This window comes from Eumetopias jubatus, unplaced genomic scaffold (genome assembly GCF_037043125.1).
Source record: "Eumetopias jubatus isolate StellerSeaLion01/CBP00866 unplaced genomic scaffold, mEumJub1_p1.0 scaffold_17, whole genome shotgun sequence".
NCBI classification, from domain to species: Eukaryota; Metazoa; Chordata; class Mammalia; order Carnivora; family Otariidae; genus Eumetopias; species Eumetopias jubatus.
In genome coordinates, this window is record NW_028274823.1 from 38,690,180 (window position 1) to 38,714,576 (window position 24,397).

The following is a 24,397-nucleotide window of genomic DNA, read 5'->3' on the forward strand; positions in this document are numbered from 1 at the left end:
CTCCTCACAGTATCATGACTTCCTTTTTGGGAATAAAAATAGAAATTGCGTTGGTATGATCTAAAGTTACTAGCCTATATGTGGGTAGTAGGTTTTTCATTTAGAAAGTAGTTTTGAATCCCAAATTTGAGGGAATTTTTTCCCATATATGTTTATATACTGATTAAATTTAACACTTAAGTGACTTTAGTAATGTTAGAATATATTTGTATTGACCAGGACTTCAGTTGTTCCTTCGAGAAGATCAGTTATAATTCTTTGTTTCACTTTTTCCAGGAGATTCTGCTTTCTGCAAGAGAAGTGGGGTTCGGTTTCATCAGGGGTGCCACTGCTAGTACCCAGCTAACACTGCTTCTGATGAACCAGGTACTGCACTTTCGGCCAAGTATCATTACAACAACCCCATGAGTCAGAAAGTATTATAATTTCCTCTTAATCATGAGAAAATGGAGGCTTTAAAGAATAAGCAACTTTTCCCAGGATACCCAGCTAGGAACAGGAAACTAGGACTCAAATCCAAACAGTTTAACTTCTGATTCCTTGCTCTTATGCTTCTCTTGTCTTGCCTCCCTGGGGAACATGACATATACTTTATGTACAGGTGTAGTGGGTATATATTTCACAAATAATCTTAGTTTTGTCACGGAAGTCTCTATGGCCTTAGGAGAGATCCTTAGCTTATTTCCTGTCACAGCTGATACTGTAACATAGATTTTTGTTCCTGAAATGTCTGTGTGAAGTGACAGGTAGCATTCAGTCATCATATGGTGGTGGTAGGAGCTGCACACCATGCTAGTCGCTGGCTAGTGGCTCCTACACAGAAAGCCAAGAGTAATGGGTGAGACAGATGCCAGTGATGTGTTGAGAGAGAACAGGTAGGGCCCAGAGGAACATGGAGCACCATTCACCAGGGAAGCTGTAAGGAGATTCTGGAAGAACGTGCATGCGGACGGGAGCACAGTGTATTAGAGGAGGTGCCCAGTGGAGCTGGAGGTTCAGTGTGCCTGTGAAGCAGACTGCACCTGGGAGAACTGGCTGTACCTGGGGCAGCGGTCTGTGAGGGTTGGCAGGAGAGCTTCCCAAACGTGCTAGACTCCCCACCCCCATGTTTCCCCTTCAGCGAGCCTGCAGTGCGGACCTGAGAACAGTTTGAGCAAGTTTCCAACGCTGCTGACACCGCTGTCCAAGAGCCACAACTTGAGAAGCACTGCCTTGGAGGGACTACCCCGTGGGTGAAGGAGAGCACCACAGCTAGCCAGGTGAGCTCAGCACCCACTCCCAGCCCCAGCTCCATGGCCGAGGCCCACACCAAATGATGGGCTGCTCCTTCTTCAGCTGAGCTAGGTAGAAACTTCCAAAAATAACTTTACCAGGAAATTAAGAATTCCATTGAATTATAAAGACCTAAAAAATGTTGTCATTTACCCAAAACTCACTTAGGCCTCCTCACAGATGTCTCATTTGCTCCACAAACACCTAAGCACCTATTGTGTGCCACCCACTCCACAAGCCACTGGAAGGGCAGCAGGTGACAAAGCTCCACCGGCCTAGCCTTCTGTCTAATACAGTGGCCACTAGCTATTTAAACCTAAATAAAATTAGAAACTCCATTCCCAAGTTGCGTTGGCCACATTTGAGTGCTCAGTACCTATATGTAAATAGCAGCAGGGCAGACAGATACAGAGCACTCCAGCACAGAAAGTTTTCAGTTGGGCAGTGCTGGTCCAATGGGCATTTAAAAATGCACTGAGTTAGCTCTAAGGGAGCAGGGTGAGGGTCGTTGAGCTGTAGAGTAGATCTCATGCAGCCTGAGCGTTGTTGACAGAGTGGTAGTGGAACAGGCTGGAGAGGAACAGGTAGGAGTTTGCCTTCCATTCTAGTGTCTCAGTTCTTTTCCTTCGATTCCACAAACTCATGTGTGCCTTTCAACAAATCCCTTTATTGTTCTTGAATGTGACTCATCACAATGAAAGAGCACCATCTAGAACTGCATTCTACAAACTGTTCTGCAGAAAGATGTCAGGAGGTGTCCCCAACTTCCCCTGCCCCAGGAGAGACCCACAGTGCCCATGGACACTGACGGTTCTGATCAGTCCTGCAGTAAAGGAGCCTTTACAATCTTATTTAGGTTAGGTTTCCCCAACTTACAGGGCCATGTGATACAATCAACTTGTGATACACTTTTGGATCTTAGTTTGAGGAAAGCAGACTAGAACATGCCTCTTGTACACTTTGTCTTGTTTTGCATTATTTATTTGAAAAACCGTTTGTCAGAATGTGTTGTGTAGATGAGAGTTCCTTGCTCATTTGAAAGGCCGTGGAGGACCTAGACATCCCCACACCTCCTGCCAGCAGCCAAGCCATCAGGCCTCGCCAGCTACGCACAGAGAGCAGGCAGGCAAGGGGAGCAACATGTTCTTTTATTGATGCAAGTAGGTCCAGTAACACCAACAACTGACATCCTGCATTATGGTACAGCTTTGTACTCAGAGTTCATCTCAAAATACCAAAACATCATAGGGTGTGTATCAAATTGGGAAAATAAAGTAGCAAACATAGATACTGTATCCCGTAGGTACTAGAACTGATGATCCAGTGAAATGCACACTGACATGAAAGCTCCTTAACGCAAGACGGAAAGTGTTCTAACATTGTATTCCAAATATATATTCTCAAGTTTTTAGCCTTTCTTTGTCTCAAATACATAAACAAAGCAATATGTCCTATCAAGATACAATATGTACTATCTAGAATGTCTGAAAAGTGCGAAAACACTGTGACAATACAGTGTAAATATTCTTGCTCCACCCAGGGCTGAGGGCACCGTCAGCAGTGGATCCTGGAGCCACCCCTTCCTGAGGCCTCACCTCCACATCTCCAGGCTCTCCTAGGAGCTTTGGGAATTAGCAACTAACTGCAGGCTCCTGTGGGAGGAAGCCAGGCGTGCAGAGAGCAACAAGGGTGCGTAACTCCAAATCTGCTTGTGCAGAATGAAAGCCCCACTGTGAGGGAGAGAGAGTCAGAGCGATGGCCCACCTCTGGCTTTTGAGGGACCAGGACTTGCCATCCCACAGCCAGAAAGACAGAAAATGGGAGTGTACTCCTCAAGTTTGGGTGTGAAAAATACCTCCAAATGCTGGGCAGTTTTATGTGAGTGGGCTCCAGCAGTCTGGTCTGGCTAATTTTCTGTTTCAGATTCCCTTAGGGGAGCCCCCCAACCTAGAGGAACAGAGGAGGCTGTCCACTAGAATACCAATTTGTGAGTTGCTTCTTTTCACTTTGTAGTGGAGTTTGAAGAACTGCGTTAAATGTCCCCATCCTCGTATGCTCATTACAGCTCAGTGTACCTGTTACAGCCTGGAAAACAGACAATTCCATCACCTTCCCCCTATATTATTTTAGATTTTCTCTTTTCCTAAAATGTAGTTGAACAATTTGCCAGACATAGTCCAACAGAAAATATGCTGCCCGGTATCCCCCTGCCCTTTCCCAATCCCCTAAATCCCTGATAAAGGAAAATGAAAATGTAAACGTTGGAAAGCCTGTACTCAAGGTTTGCTTCTAGAAGTATGCAAATGAGGCCCCCTGGCCAGCCAAGCCCTTCTTACTGGAACCTCTCTGGCCTAGGCTTTGAGGGCAGGTGCCTTGTGGCCCAGGGCAGAGCTTTCCTGGCATTTCCCCGGCGGCACTGGCTGCCTGAGGGCTAAAAGAACGGAGTGGGAGACCGGCCCTCCAGTACTCTCTAAGGCACTAACCCCGACATCAGAGACACTGGCTAGAAGGGCGTCCAAGCAGGCAGGGCTCACATTGGTTTTGGTTGGGTTTTTTTTTTTTTAATATTTTTTCATAAGATGTTAATAATCAAAAGTAGAAAATAAAAATCTACATTTCATTAGAATAAGATGTTATCATGGATGCCATCTCCCATGATACTCTTTCCCCACCCCTCCCCGAAGCAGGGCCCTGCCCTGTTATTTAAAATAAACAACCAAAAAAAAAAAAAAAAAAAAAACTTTGTTAAGTGCCAAAGGTTGATGCATGAAATAATTTTTTTTTTTCATAAAAGTTATATACAAAATGGACCCCAACCAGTGAGGCCTCCTCATCTCAACCCTTATCAATCAAGATTAAAACTCAGTGCATGTGTGTGCTTCATCCAGCGTCGGCAGGCTGCATCCGTGCCTTCAGGCTCTGTTAAGGAGAGTGGTCCTAGAGGTAGGCAGGGCACAAGGAAATGGTGAGGTGGTTGGCAGGCCCTTTCCCTGAGCAGGCAGAGGGCAGGCCACGCTATTTGGGGGGACCTGGATTCTAAGAACCAGCCATCAGGGGAAGGGTCAGGGACACTCAGACCCAAGTCCTCAGCCTCCCACTAACTGGCAGCCTGTGTGGAGTTACCCCTGGCTGCCTTTCAGAAGGGCAGATCCATCATGCTCCCCAGTCCTCTCCCTTCCTTTAGGCCCAGGCATGGGACTGGTCTCAGAGCTCACAGGCCTATCCCTGGGGTTTTCTTACCTGAGAGTCTTCCAGCTATCTTTTTCCATGTGGTTTTCAGGACCTTCACTTTCAAAGGAGGCGATGAAGAGAGCTGAGAGATGAAAAGCCCCTCAGAACCCATGTCCTCGTACAGTCTGCCTACCACACCAGTTATCCCTTCCTTTCTAGGGGAGCAGCTGGGCCCGGGCAAAGACAGTGACCTCTGGTCTGAGCTTTTCCACAGGTCTCTGTTGCCTGAGGTTCCAGGGCCCATGAGGTCTAGAGCTCCCAGCTTCCCGCTTAGGGACTGAGAAATTTCCTGGTTCTACAGCACGAACCCAACCCTGTTCTGGCTCCCTCCCAGAGCCCCATCTCTCGTGCTCATCCTGTCATCTACCCATAGCCCACCCTCATGTACTCACCCCTGGGGGCTGAGCTTCCCCTGTGTAGCATGGGGACAGTGATCAGGCCTGCCTCCCAGGGCAATGCCCTGAGGGCAGAGACCCTGGATGTGGGGGAGTCAGGGTGACATGTATGGTGTAGGGAGGTGGGTGTGCTGCCATGGAGAGCTGGGCCTTACCTTCCTCGCTGTAGATGGGTGCCGTGAGCAGGTAATTCTGAATCTTCTTTTCCTTCTCGAAGGGACACTCTACCTGAGTCCATGTCATGAACTCATGGATCTGTCTGGAGATCTCCCAAAATTTCTGAAGATAACAGAAGACCAACTGGCTGTTCATTTGTCACCTTAAGCTTGAAATCCTTGGTTAGGGCAAGGGATATAGGTTCTAATTTCATTCTGCATCCCAGCAAGATGGGACAGTGACCCTACTCAGCTGACTTTGGCCACGGCAGCACCTGATGCAACATCAGAGCCAGTAAGTGTCCCTAAGACCACTCTGTCCTGCCCTCTGCCTAGGCCATCAGGCCGCAGCAGGGTCTGTGCCTCCCCTAGGCAAGACCCAAGAAGGCCCCGTCTGGGATTCCAGGCTGAGGCAGGTATGCCAGCCACACCCAGCAGAACATGCCATGATCTCTGTTCGGGGCCTGTGTAAGGGTCCCTAACTCCTTCCTACCCCTTACTTGTGTGAGGTAAACACTGGACAACCCCACTTCCTCTACACCTCCCCAATCACTTTTGTCCTACTTTCTACCCTTTGCCTGCTACCCTTAGCTTCCATCTGGAAATCTGCTGCCTCCTCCTCCCCGCTCAGGTCCCTTCTTGCCTAATGCTTTCCTCATTCCCAAGGCCCCAGGAGTAGCCCCTTCTCTGTCTCCCTATTAGGGTCAGTGTTGGGACCAGGGTCCTGGGTAAATATAAATTTCCTGTGGCTCCAAGCCCTATAACCAGATCATCCACCCAGAAGGATTGAGGCCACCCTTATACTTCACAAACAGCACACGTAACCCACCCTGGAGCTTTCAGTCCTAAAGGCTTTCTGTAACAGGGCCACTGCCTTGTAGCTCTAGTGGCACAGACAGATTCTGCCTGCCCTAGGATAAGGCTGAGGGTCTGTTCTGCCTTGGATGGGGACAGTCTGGCCCCCTTCCCCTCAGACCACAAGGGGGCTGAGCTCACCTTGAAGTTAACATGCCCATTGGGCAGGTGGTTGGTATGGATTTTGTGCAAGAAGTAAATGTCCTTAACGAAAAGGTTGAATACAGGGATAACAATCTTCTCTCGGCTGCTGTTGGCCATCTGGGACCTTTGTGTGGCCCCCTGCAGGGCGGTGCGGTAGTTGCAGAAGTTGCTGGATGGGTCCATGTGGTGCTGTGGGCAGAGAGGAGGACTCGGTGGGCAGTGTTCTCCCTGCACCTGTGACTTGCTCAGAATGCCCCTTTGCAGAGTGGAAACAGTGATGGGGGAAGGCCCTTCCCCACTGGGCAGCCCTGGACTGTCCTCAGAAGAGGCCTCCTTTCTAGGAGTGAGCACCTGGCTCAGTACAGGGTTTGGGTCCAAGCATCATCAGGAGAGTTAAAGAGAAGTCTCACAGCTCACACACACACCCTTCCCCTGCCCTGCTGAGCCTGGGTCTCACCTTTTTCCTTTCAAAACCTTCCTTGCCCCTCTACTTGGACCAACACCTCCCAAACCTGACAGGCTCCATGAGACCTTTGCAGAAAGTGGATTCTGGGATCAAATACATCGGGGAAGGCTGCAAGTGAACCTGCCTGTCCACTCCTGGGCCACCCAGATGATCCAGGACCACAAGAATTCAAGCCAGGAAAAGGCCGGTTGGCTTAGTCAGCATCACCCAGCACAGGGCTCACAGGCCCACTTTTGTCAAACTGTTTCCTAAGCACTCTCCAGAACTTGCTTTAGGCAATGCCAGTTCTGACTAAAGTTCCAAAGGCTGAAGAGGGCTTCAGCTACCCACCTAGAGCAGCCAGGCCAGCTCAACGTGCCCTATACCAGATGGCACTGTGTGCAGTGGGTTCTGAGCAAGGGGGCAGAGCACGATGGGAGGCCCATCCCTCCTCAGGCCAATGTAGGACAAGGCTGAGGTGCCTACCTCCAAGACGTCAAACTTGGCCGTCTTGACTTTGGACCACGTTTTCTTCAGCCTCGCCACAGGACTGAGGTTCATGCCAGCTGCAGGGAACAGCAGGTAGGGTCAGGGCAGGGGTAGGCAAGCCATGCAGAAGCTGGACAGGAAGCCCCTGGGGCCTGGACACTCACAGATGATGGCCATCATGGAGTTGAAATTCCCGATGTTGAAGCACTCCCGGGCCACATCAATAAAGAACTCTAGCATGCGGGTCCGGTGCTTCTTCTTCACCACCTTGAGAGCAGCCAGACAGCCTCAGGGTGAGCCCACCACAGGAGCATCCCCTCCACCACCTGTCCCTGCAGGACAGCCTGGACAGGAGCTACTCTGGGCCCTGAGCCGTCCAACCCAGGGCTGGGGAGATGCTCAAGGGCTGCAGAGGCAGGAATGCAGCTGTGGCATTTTCGATGCTGGGCAGAGGGGCAGGAGAGCAGTCTGAGAGTACTAAGGGAGCCCCAGATGAACTCCCGGACCATGCTGGTGTGCTCCACGGATGGGGGTCTCAAAATCACTGTGGATTGGGCGGGGTTAGGGGTAACAGGGATGTTGGTGGGCCTGGCAATGAAGGTTTCTGTCTCCACTTTCAAAGTTTCATCATCTAAGGGGTACAGAAGTCAGAGCCTCGGGCAGCCCTGTGGGTTCAGAGAAGTGACAGTGCCACCCCACCCATATGGGCCACGCAGCGCTTACCCGGCACACCTCGGTGGCCACTAACATGCTAAGGCAGTTGAACCAGTTGTCATAGGCCTCCAGGCTATAGGTCTTGGTCAGGTCCCCTCGGCACTGGTGGAACACGACAGGTCACAGGGAGTCTGAGGACCCTGCCAGCAGGTGCTACCCCAGTCCTACCCCCAGAAATGAGCGGGAGCCATGGCCAAAAGAGACTGAAGATGGGGTGTGGGCAGCTAGACAGGTCCAGGTCTCCCAGGACGCCCCCTCCCCAGGCGCTCCCTTTCAGTATGTATCACCCTGCATCGCTGTCTGCTGACCCTCTGAAGTAGGCACCAGGCCAGACCCATATCCATTTGGTTGAGGCCCCCACCCCCCATGGGGTATATATAGGTACCAGGCCCACCCTAAGGCCACCCCAGAGCACACAGCAGGCCCTCACCCTGTGCTTGTCCCGAGAGTCCATGTGGCTGACGATCTGCATCAGGTCCTCAGGGTGAATGCTGCTGACCCTCTCCTAGGATGGGCAAGGAGATAGCACAGGAGGGTGACAAGCCTGCCATTTTTGGGCAGGCCCCACACTCAAGGTCTAGGCCACATTCAGAGTAGCAGTCAAGACCTTGCAGGTGAGTACCATAGCCCCGCCTTGATCAGAGCACCCACCCAGTGGGCAGGCCCTGCCTGCCCCCCCCCCCACAAGTGTAACCCCCCCCAGGGGTCTGAAAGACCCTCCCCTGGGAAGGGAGGAAATGGCGCTTCATGGGACTGAGGCGGAAGCCTTGGGGCAGTGGCTGCTAGGTGCAGGGTACCTTCCCAGCCCATGCCACAGGCAAGATGAGGTGACAGGGTGGGGGGAACTGGCTGTCCCCCTCCAAGCCCTTCACCTCCTGGGCCAGTCCTCCTTCCAGGGGCCACTGCAGTCCCCATCACCCCAGCCCCTCCCATGTACACAGGGCTGCTGTGATCCAGGGACCCAGAAGCGGTGGTTGGAGCTGGCAAGTGAGCTTCACCTGACACCCCAGTCTGACCAGCTGGGGAGGCCCTGCAGCACTGTGTTGAAAAAGATGCTGGCGGCGGGGGGAGTCCAGTGGCCTTGAATGAGCATTGGTGAATACACCCCCACCCGAGGCAGGGCACATGGCAGCACTGACCAGCTCAATATGCGTCAGCTGCTGAGCCAGCACCAAGGGGTCGCAGCACACGCCCAGGATGTCCTTCTGAGTGGCTGGCGGCTTAGCCTTGAGGACAGACCCTTTGTCCATGGCTGGTGAGCGGAGCTTCTCCCGCAGCTCCTGAAGCTGGTTTCGGGCAGCTAGGGACAGCAGCAGGCTCTGTGTCATTTGGGCAATGGCCTTCTTCACTGTGCCGTTCTCCTGTGGGGGCAGGGGACAGTGAAGGTGCTGGTGTGGGCTGACAAGACCACCACCTCTCCCAAGGAACCTATCTCCTAAGGATATGCCTAACTTTGAACCCACATCCCTACTCAAACCTGCGATGAGCATTTGGGCCTTTGAAGACAATGAAATACAGTGTGAGCTCCTCTGAGCACAGCTGAGGGTGGCTTAGCTGACTATCCTGTGGGGATGGGAGCTGAGGGCCAGGCCAAAGCCAGGGGTAGGCCTCTGGGTCTGAAAACCATGGCTTTCCCCAGGGGTGTCCAGCTGAGCTACTACTTTTGGCCTTCCCACAGCAGGGGTGGCGGGGGGGGGGGGCTGTCACAGTAGGGAAGAGAGCATCTGGAAGGGCTTCCTCCAGGACCAGGAACCTTCACTCCCTGGGTGGGAGCAGCCCTGGCCCTGCCCAGAGCTCTCCCTGGGCTTTCCGAGCCCTCCAGCCAGACAAGCTGCTGAGCTCACAGCAATTCCCAGGTTTCCTGTATCCACAAAAGACCAGGAGTGTGCTGGGGGCCAGAAATGCAAACAGGTTCTTACAACCTCTTACTAGGTTCCCACTCGACTCACCCTAAACCCAGGAAAGGGTGGGGCCTGGGCTCATTCCGGCCCACCACTCAGGCCACAGGGTCTCCCATATGCAGAGGGTGCTGAGGGCAAGCCTGGCCCATGGCTGGACAGCTGAGGAGTCTTGTGGGGAGGGACACAAATGGAGCCACCGAGCATTCATCTTGGAAGGGTGACAGCATAGAAGACCCACCCTCCTGTGAGAGTCGACCCCCTCCCCCCAACATATACCCAAGGAGCTCTGCCAGGGTCCAAGGAAGACCTCACCTCATCACACTGTGTGACCCGATGGGTGATGACCTTCAGTTCGGCCATGGCCTTCTCATCCTGGAAGTCGTAGGGGAAGGCCTCCGTCCATTCCTTTAACAGCTGTACAATCTTGGCTGAGAAGGACTTCAGCTTAGCCTGGGGCAGCAGGGCATAGAGTAAAGTCACCCTCCAGAGCTGACAACAAGATAAGTGGTACAAGCTTCCCCATCTCCCCCACACCCATTACCACCTGCAGGACCTACCCTCCCCCCCATTGGGGTGAGGGTGCTAGGTAGGGACATCCCCCACCCTGTCCACCTGTGGTTTTCTTGTACCCGTTTCATTTCCTATTCCCCTTAGTGCAGGCATCCCTCTGCCGGCTTCATGTCCTTAGAGATGGGCGGGCACCCCTGCTGTTGCCCTGGGTCCACACACATGTAAGGTCTGAGGAAGGTGTGCCGAAGCCTTGGCCACAGCGTCCCACTGGTCCTCATTGCCCAACCCCACACTGTCCCACTGAAATGACCACACGTGCCCACACCCCTCCTGTGCCCACCACGGCTCCTCAGCACTGACCAGCTCCCTGCCTGCCTGTACTTGCCCAATCCAGACTGTTCTTGCTGCCCTGGGGGCCTCTAGCCACTCATCCCCACATCTTTTTGCCCACATCTGCCCTACCCCTGCTGAGCTGCCTCCAGCAGGCCTGATCCTGGCCACGTACCCAGCTGGTTCCCTAGCGATGGCTTCTCGTGCCCTACAGGGCCTCTCCCAGCTGGCCGCCTCACTCCCTGTAGCTATTCCTCCTTGCCAGGGTCCAGTGCCTGCAGCATCCAGGAGGCCCTGATGGCACTCCCCCCAGATGACCACAGCACCCCACACTCAGCAGGAGCTAGAGCCTTGAACTCAGAGGCCCTGCAATGTATGTCACCATGGACACAGCCTGGCGGGCTCACCCCAGGCTCCTCTCAGGCTTCTACTGTCCCCACGCTGACCTTCCACCTATAATTTCATCTCCCTGCCCACCCCACTTGGCCTTATTTCCACCTGTCTCTTCAGGAGCCTTTCCTAATCCTCTGTGGTCAATGCCTGTCTCCTTGCACCCTGGGACGGCCTCCTCTGACAAGGAAACTTAGTCCAGAGGCCTGAACTGCAAACCCGCAGGGACAGGAGAGGGAAGGTAGAGGACAAAGTCATCGGCAAACAGGGGCGGGACATGCTCTGCCGCAGCCCAGACTCGGCCCTGCCAGTTCTCGGGCCGCACACCTACCGCCCCATCTTCACCAGACTGGGCTTCTAAAAGCCTCATCCGAAGCACACGCCCCCAGCCATCCTGGCCACCCAGAGCCTGGCTCAATCAGAAGAGATAACAGGGACAAAGAGCCCTACTGAAGTCACTGCAAGCCACTCTGAGCAGGAGTCAGCCTGCAAGGGCTGCCCCCCACCCCCACCCCCACCCGCAGAGTCATGGCTGTTCTGCCAGCAGGGGGCCTGGCGCTGGCTGTCTGCTGCGGGCCGCTCCTGAGAAGAGGCGTGAGTGCCCACTGAGACCAGCTACTTTCAGCATCCCATGAAGACTGCTTGGCTCTGTGTGTACTCCATGCCCCACGGGAGCCATGCCCCAGGGGTGCCAAGCGGGCCAGAGACAAGCCAGCCTTGCCCAGTCAGCCAGAGCTGTCGTGCGGGCGTACTCAGAGCCTGCTTCTCTCCCCAGTGTGAGCTGGGGGGAGCGGGGACGCAGAGACAGGTAGCCCCCGTCAGCACCTTTACCTTCTCAGACCCCGTCTCCAGCTGCTGCCTCCGCTCCAGGCAGATCTGCCCCACGCGGGCCAGCAGGTCATGAGGGGGGATGAAGACCCGGGAGCTCAAGAGAAATGTAAAGATGTATGTCCTCTGAAGAAAAGAGACCAGGAGAGAGGAGGAAGAGTAGGTCATAGCCGGTGTGGCCCCCACCCCCCACCCCAGGTCTGCTCAGACCCTGGCTAGCCACCTCCCAGGCCCAACAGCACCATCCAGCGGCCGTGCCTTCTCCTGCGCGGCTTGCTGCACCTCGAACGCCCTTTTCTCTCACTGCTACCCAAGTCCTGCCCCCCTTCCCCCCCGCCGCAAGGCACAGATCAGATCCCACTTCCCGGCAGCTCCGGGGGGCGTCCCCTGACAAGCTCAGCTCCCAGAAGTCTTGCTCTGCTGGGATTCTCCCCCACCCTCTGTCCTTCCCCACGAGGGGAGAGAACACCCAAGCCTGGATGTTGGTGGGATTCTCCCGACCTGTGTGAGCCTATCGCCTAGTCTACAGTGCCCCCAGGGCCAGGCTCCAAGCGTGCTTCTCCAGGTCGCCCCTGGCCTTGCCTGGGGAGGCCAGTCGGGGGCAGGGTGGGGCGTTCTTGGAGCCAGCACCCAACAATAGGGGACCGCTGCAAGCAGTCACCAGCCAGCTGTGGGCCTTATCTCCCCCCACCCCACCCCCCGGCACACCAGGGCCCCTCTTTCCCACAGCCTTATGCCCTTGTCACTGGGCTGTCTGGTCCAGGTTCTGAGGGGTCCTCATGATCTGAACTAAAAGGGAGCAGGGCCCTGGGCCTGCTCTGGAGCACTTTGTCTGACATGGGTCAGCGCCTGTGAGCTCTCCACACTGGCCCCCGCCTACAGACAGGGTGGACTTGGGAGTGGGGGAAGCTGTTTGGGGCTCTCCTGGATATTCTACCCCTACATGGCTGCTGCAGGCCGGGGGGGTTGCCTAGGACCCTCTGCCTCCACTCTGGGCCCAAAGGGGCAAGTCTGGGCAAGCTGGGCCATGTTTCTGAGAGCACAGGCCTGTGGAACAGGACTCAGGGACTCAGGGCCTCAGGCCCTCACTGCCCTCACGCAGGCTTCAGAGGCCACTGGAGAAAACTCTCCTGGGAACAGAAGGGGTTCCTCTTAACCCCCACCCACCCGCTGCCACATACACACACATTTCCTATGTCTGGTCCCCAGGCTGTGCAGCACGCGTGCTCAGAGATCTCAGCTGGTCGGTGGCCCTCTTCTAAGCAGATGGCTCAGAAGTGTGATGACAGTCACCCAGGCATCACACCTTGGAGTTCTCAGCCAAGGCAAGAGCACACAGGGAGCAGCCCTGCACTTGCAAGGAGCACAGAGATTCAATGGTGCGCACGCATCCCCAGCTGCCCACAGACATGGCGCAGGGGCAGTGGGGGAAGGAAGGCTGCAGGAGCTGGTGCCCGGCTGGGTTTGCCAGCCGTACCCTTCTGCTCTACCACCCCTTTACACTCTCCTGGCAGGCCGGCTGTGATACCAGGGCACAGTGTCTGGGCGATAATACTGGGTAACGGCTGAAGAGGTTCCGCTGGGACAGACCTGAAAGAGGAGTAGCTCCTCCCACAAGGCCACAGAGCAGTGCTGGAGTTGGAGGTGCCAGCCCCTGGGCGCCAATGCCCTGCCCTAAGCTTCTTCAGGGCCTCAGGGCCCCTCTCCCCAGCTCTGCCACTGGTCCCCAGCTGCCAGGTCTGCACCACCAATAGCAGCCCCGGCCCAGCTCTGGGAGGGTTTTCAAGTAGGATGGAGTAGACAGAACCCCAGGTAGGAGGGAGGAGGCCTGACATGTTCGGGGGGGTGGGGCAGGAATACCCAGAAACTGAGTTGGCTCCAGCACCATTAGATACAAGCCTTCGCAGCTTGACTCTCCGAACGGAGCGGGCAGGCCCAACACCACTGCTGCTACAGGATGCCCCTTATCGGAGGCAAAAGGGAAGCCACACGTGACAAGGGAATCTTTCTAAGAACGTGCCCGTGGCATCTTGAAATGAAGAGGGAGGATTTGAATTGCTGCCGAAGGCCAGTTCTGCCCACGCAGCCACGTGCCTTGGGGTCTGCATGCTGGCCAGGCATGGTGGCGCTGTCTCCCCTTTTTCTGGACTATCGCAGTTCATGCACAAAACAAACTTCCCAGCTCAGGGACAGGACACATGCTGGGTGGACCCTCGCCAGGACCCCAAGGCGCCAGTCTTACCCCTTAGACTCCTCATCCTCCCTGAAGACCCTGTCCAGAGCTCAGGTCCCTGTTCCACCCCCTTGTGTATCTGCTTCCTTGTGCCATCAAGGCCCTCTCCCAGCTGCCCGCGGTCAGCAGGGAAGTCACTGCAGGCTCCTCTCCCCTAGGCTGGGGGCAAGGGGCAGGGCAGGAAGTAGGGCTGAGGCTCCCTGATGGCCTGCCCCTTCCCATCCCAGAAGCAACCTCCCCTGGAACCTGGGTGGCCCCCACCAGTCCCACCCATCTCTAGGCCCTAGAGACTCACATCCGGGTAATAGTCCACTGTGGGGACCAGGTGCTCCATCAAGGCCTCCAGGGACCCAGAGATGAGGCGTCCCTCTTGGAAGATGAGGTCCCCTGAGCTGCCAGCCACGCTTCCTCGCTCCCCCATGCCGGGCTGCACCTGTCCACTACAGCTGGACCCGAGTACGCTGGAGAAGACAATGGACGTCTGGGGCATAGTTTCCTGGGAAGAAGAAAAAGGCATCAGAGGCCCAGCCGCCAGGCCCCCCTCCCAGGCCCTCCTCCTCCCAGGCCAGCCTGCATCCTGAGTGTGTCCAGGTGTACAGTGCGAGCCCCAGCAGGGCCAGAAGGGGCACCCCACCCAAGGGTGGGCATTAGGGCTCAGCTCGGGTGGGCAGGCAGACTCCTTGGCCTGCAGCCACCGGTGTCTGATAAATGTTTCTTCAAAACATGCTCTGTGCATACGAGGCCTCATTCCTGGAGCCTAGACACACAAAACCCTGCCCCTGGGGTTACATTCCAGTGGAAGAGAACCTATGGAGGAGGAGAACACGAAGCAATGTAGGGGTGGTCAAGGCAGCCTCAGCTAAGATACCATTGGAATAGACTGATGGTGTTAGTCATGGAGCATCCTGGAATGAGAAAGGAACATTCTAGGCATAAGGGATAGCAGGTGCCAAGGTCCTAAGGCCAGTGTATACTGGAGGGAAGAAGCAGAGAGAACTGAGGAGTAACAAACCAGACTATGCACACCTGGGGGCTAGGGAGCCATGTGCTCTTCCTCTGAGTGAGACAGGAGGCAGGGGGACTCCGAGCACAAGAATGACCTGACTCAGGGTGATGGTCACTATTTCTACTGTGTGGAGACCCAGCAAGGGAGGATCTGAAAACCAATTGGTGGATTTTGTCATAACCCAGGAAGAGACTGCTCAGGTCAGGTGGTAGCAGAGGAGGGGAGCAGGGTCGACTCCGGATGCTGTGAAGGATGCTCTTGGGCCTGAGTGATTGACTAGCATGGGGAAGAACATGAGGGCGGGGTTTGGGGCAAGATCTGGAACTTGCTTTTGGACATGCTGAATTTGAAATGCCTATTAGACTGACATGTCAGACAGCAGTCTGGGGGGTGCTCAGTGCTCCCAGAGCTGGGGCCGCCCACAGGGGCCTGGCCTGGCCTCACACAGCAGCAGAGCCTCCTGGAAGTCCTCCTGAGGTCTAGGGGAGTCTGCAGCCCTCCTGTGCCTCAGTTTCCCATTGCCCGCGGCAGCTGGGAGAGCCTGGGAGGTGCCGCGTGGGGACAAGTGAGGCACATTTGCAGCCCGAGGCCTCTAGTGCCCACGTGCGTGCTCTTCCTCCTGCAGCCAGAGTGGCCCAAGCTGCTGGCTTGACCAGTCGCACCGTCTGCCCGCTTAGAGGGCAGGCAGGTCTAGGTCAGAGTGGAAGAGCGGGGCCTTCCTGTGCTCCGGCCAGCACCGGCCAGCAGGCACCACCACCCCGCACCAGCCTCCCCAGGCAGCCGTGAGGCCCTGCATCCCCAGAGGTGGAGATCGCCCCATGTACACCCTTGCCGTGGCTGCTCCCAGCCCAGAAGACCCAAGCTGGCACAAGCTTCTGAGCCCGTGTGGCCTCAGTTTTCCCACTGTGCAAGCAAACAGTAGTCATGATTATTTTAGTCATGAGAGGGCCCAGGACCAGTGCGCTCCAAGGTCTACACAAGCAGATCCGACTCCCACCCCACAGCATATCAGCTGAGCCTCGCATGAGGGGAAAAGGGCCCTTGGCCCAAATAACGCAGGCTTAACGTGCCAGACACCTGAAGGTTGCCTTAGGATTCTCAAAAAAATCCTCTGTAAGGAGAGTAAGAGCTCAAGGAAAGCCCGAGGGATTGACATGCCCTTGGTCCCCAGGCTCAGCTGCCCCACTTGGGATGGGGCTTCAGACTCCCAGAACACACCCCTCAACACATGGCAGAATGCACATTCTCAGGCCCTGCCCCAGACCTGCCAAGTCAGAAACTCAGGCGCGGCCCGTGATCTGTGCCTTAGCAAGCTGTCAGGGGTGGAGGGGGGGTGGCGTCTGAGGCTGCTCAAGTCCCTGTGTCTTTGGCAGCCACCTGCCCGTGGCCAGCCCAGAAGTCATCACCCTGCTCCTCCCCCAAGGCTCCTCACCCTCATGGGGGTCTCAGTCCTCCAGTGCACCCCACCCACACTCTGCCCAGCCCAGCGGGCCACAGGGAGAAGCTGCCAGGAGAGGCCCATCCCTTCGGCTCGGGGAGCATCTGGGCTGAGGACCCCATAACTGGACTCCCCAACTGCACAAGATCCCATATTGCCCATTTTTTCAAAGACATCAATATAAGTTTACATAAATGCCCGGAACCACGTGGCCATCCACCCCCACACCCGTTACAGAGTTTACTACAAGGGAGCTGGAGAAGAAGGAGACTTTCACTTTCCATTCTATACATTTGCAAGCTATTTGGTAACTTTTCTAAATGGCATATCCATTTTGTCATTTTTAAAATAACTTTGTTTTTTAGTGCAAAGAGGCTGAGTTTTGAAACCAGCACTTTTTATAAAGGCATTTTAGAGAGGCTGAGGTCCGAGGCTGGGCCTGTGGATGAAGGCACAGCCACCACCTCGGGTCCCCAGAGAAAGGCAGGCTTCGAGGTAGGGGTCTGGAACCCACTCAGAGAACAGGGAGGGCCCACGGGGGCTGTACGGGACCACCCCCGAATCTACCCTGCCCGGGGACCCCCCCAAGGGATGCTGCCTGCCCACATGTCCTCCTCTCTTGCCTCCTCTGTGCACTGAGCTCACGGGTCCTGGGGGCCTCTCAGTCCCTAAGAGAGCCCCCACCCCCAGCCATGAGCACTGAGGGGTCTCCAGGTACAATGCCAAGTGGGCAAAGATTGAGAGCACCCTCGGGCTTGAAGCCCACTCTGCAACAGCCAGCTCCTTGCCCCTGGCCAAATCTAACCAGCCTCCACTTCTGCAGCCATTAAGTGGGGCTGGGGACAAGCCCTGTGGAGCCCTCTACCTGCCTGGCATTTCCACGGGCCACCACACCTGGCTCCATGGTCCCCTCTATTCTTGCATGTGGCATCCTCCCCTCCCATCCCAGCAAGAGCAGAAACTGCCATCACTGGCCACACTCCTGTGTGACCACTGTCCCTGACTGGCCCCCTTCTCGAGGAAGGGCCACTCAAAGTGGCTCCTATCTTGGGTGGGGGAGACACAGCAAGTGTCATCATAATAAGAAAGCAAGCTCAGACTGAGTCCATCACACGAGCCATCAGTGACACCAATGTGAGCACCGAGTTGTCTCGCTATTCCTCACGGACCCCACAAGAACCCGCACAAAACCTGTTATTCTCCATACTCTGCAGATGAGGACAAGGCACAGAGAGACTAGGGAACTGGCCCGGGTCACACAGCTAGATCGCGGCAGTGCCAGGATGGCCGCGAAGGCAGTCGGGGGACCTGAACCTGCGCGTGGCCCGGCCACCTGGAGCTCTGTCAGGGTCCTCGACCTCTCGGAGCCTTCACTTCCTCATCTGGGGAATGGGCACAGGGTGGGCTATGTCTGAGGCTTGCTGGGAGGATGAAATGGGCACTTGTGTAAAGTGTGGCACGCGAGACATTCTCTCACCTCCCCATCCCGGAGGAGCCAACTCCACAGACGTGCCCGCTCAGCACCCCGCACGGGCCATGCGGGTTGCCCAGGACGCACAGGCCCCCAGGGGCCTCAGAGAGCCCGACCCCGCACGGATGCCCTCAAGCCAGTGCGGTGCCCGAGCTACGGCAGCAGCACCACCAGGGGACTTGTGCGCGGGGTGCCTCGGCCCCGGTCGGAACTCACCGGTCCTCGGGAGTTTTCGATCCTCTCGGAAAGCGGCTCTGCTCCAGGCGAGGCCCAACCAGCAGCACCTCCACCAGCCGCCTCACAAAAATGCAGGACGGGTTCCAGCCCCGGCCTGCCTGCCGCGTCAAGACGGCGCTTTTGTGGGACAGGCTTGGGCCTTGGAGAGCGTTCGCCTGCAGGTGAGGAGAGCCTGCCTCCCCGGGGGCAGTGCTGCCGCCGGACTCCAGAAGCACCCGGGGTGTTTAAGAAAACACTCTGCCCACCCCGCCCCCAGCAATCCTGACTTAACTGGACTTGGCCAGGGCGGTATTCAGGGTTTTCTGGGGGAAAATGGGAGCAGGGGGTACAGGGGGCCTCTCACTCACCTCTGCTGCCCTTCGCTACACCCAGACACGACCGGAGGCTGTGGACACTCGGAGAAGAGCTCTGGAAGCCTCCTGAGGCCAGGCCCAGGACGGGGGAGGATGGAGCTGGAGTGGGCCAGCCTTCCACACCGACTTCCCCAGGGCCCGAGACTGGGGCCCACCCGGACAGAGCAGCAGCCTGTTGCGGGGAGTGGGAGACGGACTCACACCCCACCTCCTCCGCTCCTTGCGGCTCCTCCTCTTCGGGCAGGAAGGCAAGCACCTGCCAATTATAGACTCGGCTCACAGCGAGGCAGGTGAAAGTGATTGACCGCCTCCTGGCAGCTGGGCCTCGCGAGCTTCCCACCGTCCTCACAGGGCCAGGTGAGCACAAGGGCAGGTCCGGGGCCCCAGTACCCAGGCGCGGGCGGGAGATACCCGGCCCCGAGTGTAGAGGCAGCAGCCACGGGCCAGTGCGGGCCCGGCTCGCGCCTGGTGTTACTTGCTCTCCGGGAGCGCCTACGGAGGAGTCCTGCCTGCACCTGGGCCCCAAGTCTCAAAGGCAGCCAGGGGACCGGGGGCCGGCGGGGGGGGGGGAGGCCACGCCCACTGCTCCTGCCCTGGCAGAGTGGCACCGTGGCGGCTGGCGTGGGATGGGGGCAGGCAGGGAGGGCTGGTCCCAGGGACTCTCCGCTACCTGCCACCAGCCGTGTCCAGGAGGCTGGCCGTAGGTGAGGCAGGCCAGGTGGGCCAAGCAACGAGCTGCACCGTCGACCTATCCATCTTTGGGCTCCTTCCCGGGGCTCCCCACACCACTCCACTCCATCTGGCATATCTGCCGTTATTCCCCAGAACAGGAAGTGGCTACAGTGGGGTCCTGCAGCTACCCCTGCTTCAGTGCTCACTCCTGCTCCCCCTCCATGGCCCAACAAGGGACATGACCTTGGGAAACCTCCAGCCTTCTGCAACTCCATTCCTTGAATGCTCCTCGTCTGCACCCCACCCCGTGACCACCCACCCACACCCGCCCAGGTCCTTTCATGGGGGTTCAGGTCTGGGACTTCAGTGGGAGAGTCCAGAATGGAGTTAGGAGACACACACTGTCTCAAGGACAACGGGGAAGGCTCTGAGCTGCTCTGAGCCTCAGTTTCTTCTCGCAACTGGGTATATAGTTTCTTGCCTCACTTCCCTGGCAGGGTGGCGGTGTGGGCTAGATGAGAAAATGGAAGCCAGCAGCCCCGGGAGTGGTGCTAGATGCCACCATGGCCCGCCACCCCTGTGCCTGACCTCAGTGACACCTGAGTGGCCAGCACTGGGGGCCACCACTTCTGACCTCCAGCCCCTGGCCCAGGGCGTCACCCCTGAGCAGGCCACATGCCTCCTGCCCTCAGCTGTGGGTTCTCGCTGAGGCCACGTTCTGTGCATCCCAGAGGTCAGGGGGGCCAGGGTACACCCCAGGGGTGAGCTCGGATCAATGGGACATGGGAGGCAGAGGTAAATTCCCCTTCCTCACCCCAGATGGACTGTTCGAGATAGAAAAGTTTTACAGAGCCTCTCCAAAGACATCCAGTGAGAGGGACTCCTATAGGAAGTCATCCCACGCATCCATCCCCTCCTGCCTGCTTCCCGGGGACCACACTCCCCAGTAGGTGCAGGCACGTAAGCTTTGACTCACGCTCCAATCTCTGGGGAAGCTGGGCTCGGAGAAGAGCATCCATTTGTCTTGTTCCTGTCCCCCGTGCCACACCCACAATAGGCACATGCTGATGGCCCAGCTTACGGGACAGGGCACTGGCCCCAGAACTTCACAGCAGGGCTGGGGAGTGCAGAGGGAGAACGCCCGGAGGACTGCTCCGGCCCAGGACAAGGGCTCGCAGGCCAGGCCGTCACAGTACAGAAGGTAACCCCGGTCTCCGGGTTCTGCTCGCCGGGCCACCGACTGCCTGCACGTGGTCCTGGACGCCTGGGGGCCTTCCCGTGGGGGGCAGTCTGGAGCTCTGCATCCACGCAACTCAGATCAAAGGCCCCTTTTGGGGACCCAGCCAAAGTACTTTGCTTCTGAGTATCTGCAGCTGCCCCGCCTCTCCACACACTTCCCCTCCCCGCGCACAGACAAAAGGACAAAAGCATCAGAGTGTGCACGGAGAGCCCAGGAGGAGGAGAGGGCAGCACAGCGTGGGGTGGGGTGGGGGGGGTGCCAGCCGGTCTCAGAGACTTGGAAAGGCTAAGGGGTGAGAACACAGGCAGCCCCGGTGGCCCGAGAGACCTGGCGGAGATGGGGAAGGAGGGGTTTTAGGAGTTTTCTGTAGAAGATTATGAATCAAGTTCCCTCATGCAGCCTCTTTAAGAGACCTCAGCTAGAGATGTGAGTGCCACCCACTGCCACAGTGTTTCCTGACGTGGCGCCAGCAAACTGGGGCCCTGCAGGGTCCGTGCCCCTCCCTCGGGCAGCAAAACACAGAGGGCCACATGTGTGCAAAAGCCAGACTCGCCCTGGGAGGGACAGCCATGCCCCGTTCCTGTGTGCACCTTCTGTAACCTGGGGCACAGTCCTTCAACTCACAAACCCCAGCGATGCCCAAGACGGCCTTCACAGACCCTGCACCCCACTGCCGTCTCCCCCAGAGCCCCCCAGACTCCTGGGAGCTGCAGCTCTGGCGGAGGTCCAGATCCTTCTAGGCCAAGGCCTCACTGCAACAGCCAGAGCCTGCTGTGAGCACCCAAATGCGCCCCATCACTGCGTGTCCCATACACCCATGTCCGCCCAGGCCTGGGTAAGGGTCACCCTCCTTCCCGAGGGCTTTTCCTGCTCCCTGTGCTGAGCCACCCTGCGAGGCCCAGGGGAGCCTGACACTGCCCAGCGGTCTCGTAAAACATTCCCCCCGCGGACGAGCTGACGTCCTCACAGTTTACTTGAACATACCCCGGGAGGGAGTATAAAAGACACTGACTCTGGAGAAACATCCAATTACTGCGCTGTGTGCCGAGCCGTCCGCGTTCCCGGCTGTCCGGGCAGCCCCGGCCCCCTTCCCGGAGATGTCCGCATGCCCAGCCTGCTCTCCCATGAACGGGCCCTCATCCTCGGCCTCCCAGCCATGGAGGGAGCCTCCAGTTCATGGCTGCACTCCCCAGGGGCTTCACTCAGAGCCGCCAGATGCGGCAGGAGCCTCATCCCAGGAGGGGTAGTGGCCTGCCCCACTGCTGGGCTCCCCACACCAGCTCTGCCCCCGAAGGCCTGTCCTGGGCAACGGGAGGCAGGACTCCACCTGACCCAGGGCATCTGCAGGAAGCAAGCACTTCCTTCAGCTCCAGAGGGACTAAGGGAGGAACACAGAAGATACCTGGCTAACCTCAGACAGAGCCAACTCTGCCCCCGCTGTTAGTGGGGACAAGAGCCCTTGGAGGGGACAGTCCCCTGCACAGCAGGACAGGAACGGTGTCAGGCCTCCATTTGACTCCGAAGGGGAGAATGGGGGTAGGTTCCCAGGACAGTCAGAATTTTAGAACCCCTTCCAAATCGTGGAGTCTGCAATTCTGGCAATTTCTGAGAAACACAGAAGCGGGGATAAGCTTTCTTTTGACTAACCTTCCAATATTTGTCATGAGGAGCTGGAGCCGAGCCAGAGGCTGGGCATCACACATGTCACATGATGCAACGCCCCCTAAGCCAGGGGGCTGCACAGAGACCCCCCACGGTTCATCACAGCACTTGTATAACGTTGCTCAGGTAGATGGTGGTGACTCTGTCAGTCCCACATCCCTGCTCCTTCTCAGGACTGTCGTTCCTGCTCAACAATGTCCCTGGCTGGGACCTGACCCTCTGAGCGTTGGAGGAAGGCTGAGGCCCTCGCCCTGGTCACATGGATAAATGCACACTCCACGGCATTCTGCATGTAATTCCAGGAACTGATGGGTTCCCAGAAGTTCACCTACGGATGTGAAGTTAAGAATCCCAGCTTCTTGGAAAACGGGGAACAAAAATGGCCTTCCGGGCCCATCCCGCATGAGTGCCCAGGGACGTGCCAGGAGGTGGAAGAGGGGCCCCCGCTGGCCTCGCCTCGCCAGGCTTCGCAAGGGATGCTTCTTTTGGAGGCAGCACGTGGGCTTCTATTTTTTAACCTACTCAACAAAAACGAAGACTATTTTTAGCTCTGCAAGCTGCAGGGCATCACAATTAGCAACTGAAAATTACACATCTTGCCAGTCTCCCCTCTTTTGGCTGGAGGAGAAAGAGAGACAGAGAGACAGAGGAGGGGAGGGGGAGCGGGAGAGAGAGAGAACGTGCTCCTAGAGAGAGCTGGGTACCAGCCCTGTGGGCCACCCTGGTGGACAGCTTAACCAAGAGGGCAGCCTTTGGCAGATATTTCAGAATGAGTGCATTCAGGGAGCTATCTTGGGTTTCATCCTGGCTCTAGAAAAATCCAGCCTTGGTGGGAGCAGGCAGGAGCCCCACTGGCACTCAGAGGCTGCAACTGGGGAGAAAATCATGCTGGCTACTTGGACCAGGGCCAGCGACACACAGAGCCCAGCCCTGCTGGGGACTCTGGGGCAGCCAAGGTTGGGCAGGAGCACCATGGCCCTCATCACCCTTCTAGGCTGTCTGCTTCTCTAAAATCATTTGCACTGGGGTGCGGTAGGAGGTGGGGTGTCCCACAGAACCCTTACTCCTTGCCCATTCATCCATCCATCCATCCATCCATCCACAAATGTTACCAAAGACTTGCCTAGACACTGGGGATCCACCATTGAAGGAAACAAGGCTCTCTGTGCCCACGGGGGTGCCCATAGGGCCCCCACTGGAGCAGACCGTGGCTGCCATGCACAACGATCCGTACCTACAGGTGTGCTATTAGAGGTCTGAAGGAGATCGGTGCTCTGGCAGAGGAAGGGGAGAGGATCAGGAGTGTGGGGACAGAGCAGATGGTAACTCTCAGGTAGAGAGACTGGCCTCCCTAAAGGAGACTTCTAGAAAAGGAAGAGCACGGTGAGCAGAGGGAAGGGCTGGTGCCAAGGCCTCCAGGCCCCAAGACCTATGAGTCTTCCATCCCACTGGCTCCCTGGAAATCTTCCCTGGAGCATGTCTTGCTTGCTCACTTCCAAACAAATATTTCCTGATTATCTGTCTTTCAGCCACGCTAAATGCGGCTCTATGCAGGGCTGCAGTGGGCAGGGCGCCCTCCCCGCCTTCCTCCACTGCCTACATGGGGCTCCGGGGAGACTCTTCTGGCATTTGTCCAGGATGAAGCACCCCTTCCAGGAGGCTCTCCTGGGATCTGAAGCTGACCCCCTTGGGGTGCAGACTGGGAAGAGGAATGGCTGAGGCGACCCTCACTTTACACAGCAAGGAACTGTAAGCAGGAGGTTGCAAGACAAAACAAATTTGTAAATAAAATGCTTGTTTTAATGCATGCCCCCCCCCAACATTTTTATGGGATTTCTTGCGCATATGCAAAATCTTTCGGTAAACCTTTAGTGGATCCTTTGCAGCAAGGAAGATTTTTGCCTACTCTTTGGACCCCCTCAAGTCACACCACCTGAGGGGGGCCAGCAGTGGGAGGGGGCTTCCCCTGCCAGGAGAAGGCTATCAGGATGGTGAAGGTGGCCTCGATTCTCCGGAATGTTATGACTCTAAATTATAACTAAGAATCTGCCCCCTAGGGTGGGGGAGGAGCAGAAAGCTGCATGTTCAGCAGGTGAGCCAAGGGGCCCAACTCACCTCCCGGCTCTGCCACCCCTGGGAGAGGGGGAGGGGGCAGTCTCAGAGTCCTCCTGGTTTGGACAGAAGCTCAGGCAATCATACACATTGTGTTTTCTGTGCCTGGAGGCTGTGGCCAGCATCCTGGGGCTTCCTCCCTCCCTCCAGCTGGGAAGCACAGGGCCAGACTGAGACCTCAGCCCCAGGCAAGACAGGCTAGGTGGGGAAGACGGGGCCTCGTGAGTCCCCCCACCATCCCACTTAATCTCCCCTATCCTGTGATCCTGCTGTTTCCCAAATCGTGTCACAGACCAGAAAATGGCAACAAAGCC

General features: G+C 56.9%; 2 protein-coding genes across 9 annotated transcripts in view; one reads left to right on the forward strand and one right to left on the reverse strand.

The window, feature by feature from the left end:
- The window catches only part of CSGALNACT2 (chondroitin sulfate N-acetylgalactosaminyltransferase 2), a 57,415-nt gene extending 50,185 nt beyond the window's left edge, over window positions 1-7,230 (forward strand). For 5 of the 7 annotated variants that reach the window (XM_088020066.1, XM_088020067.1, XM_088020069.1 and 2 more), the window contains 5 exons: window positions 277-366; window positions 1,121-1,259; window positions 2,813-2,961; window positions 4,067-4,215; window positions 5,116-7,230. The gene's annotated coding sequence lies outside the window, so the exon portion shown is untranslated. The remainder of the gene's footprint in view (window positions 1-276; window positions 367-1,120; window positions 1,260-2,812; window positions 2,962-4,066; window positions 4,216-5,115) is intronic. The other 2 variants (XM_088020068.1, XM_028098616.2) reach the window with 2 other exon arrangements.
- The window catches only part of RASGEF1A (RasGEF domain family member 1A), a 30,671-nt gene continuing 10,292 nt past the window's right edge, over window positions 4,019-24,397 (reverse strand). The window contains exons 2-13 of one of the 2 annotated variants that reach the window (XM_028098615.2): window positions 14,188-14,388; window positions 11,663-11,785; window positions 9,914-10,051; window positions 8,840-9,061; window positions 8,131-8,205; window positions 7,710-7,802; window positions 7,151-7,253; window positions 6,984-7,063; window positions 6,050-6,241; window positions 5,054-5,177; window positions 4,513-4,585; window positions 4,019-4,209 (exon numbers count right to left, since the gene is read on the reverse strand). In XM_028098615.2, coding sequence (XP_027954416.1) covers window positions 4,185-4,209; window positions 4,513-4,585; window positions 5,054-5,177; window positions 6,050-6,241; window positions 6,984-7,063; window positions 7,151-7,253; window positions 7,710-7,802; window positions 8,131-8,205; window positions 8,840-9,061; window positions 9,914-10,051; window positions 11,663-11,785; window positions 14,188-14,388 — 1,449 coding nt within the window. In that variant the 3' untranslated portion in view covers window positions 4,019-4,184. Of the gene's footprint in view, window positions 4,210-4,512; window positions 4,586-5,053; window positions 5,178-6,049; window positions 6,242-6,983; window positions 7,064-7,150; window positions 7,254-7,709; window positions 7,803-8,130; window positions 8,206-8,839; window positions 9,062-9,913; window positions 10,052-11,662; window positions 11,786-14,187; window positions 18,859-24,397 lie in introns of those variants that run through there. The other variant, XM_028098614.2, reaches the window with a different exon arrangement.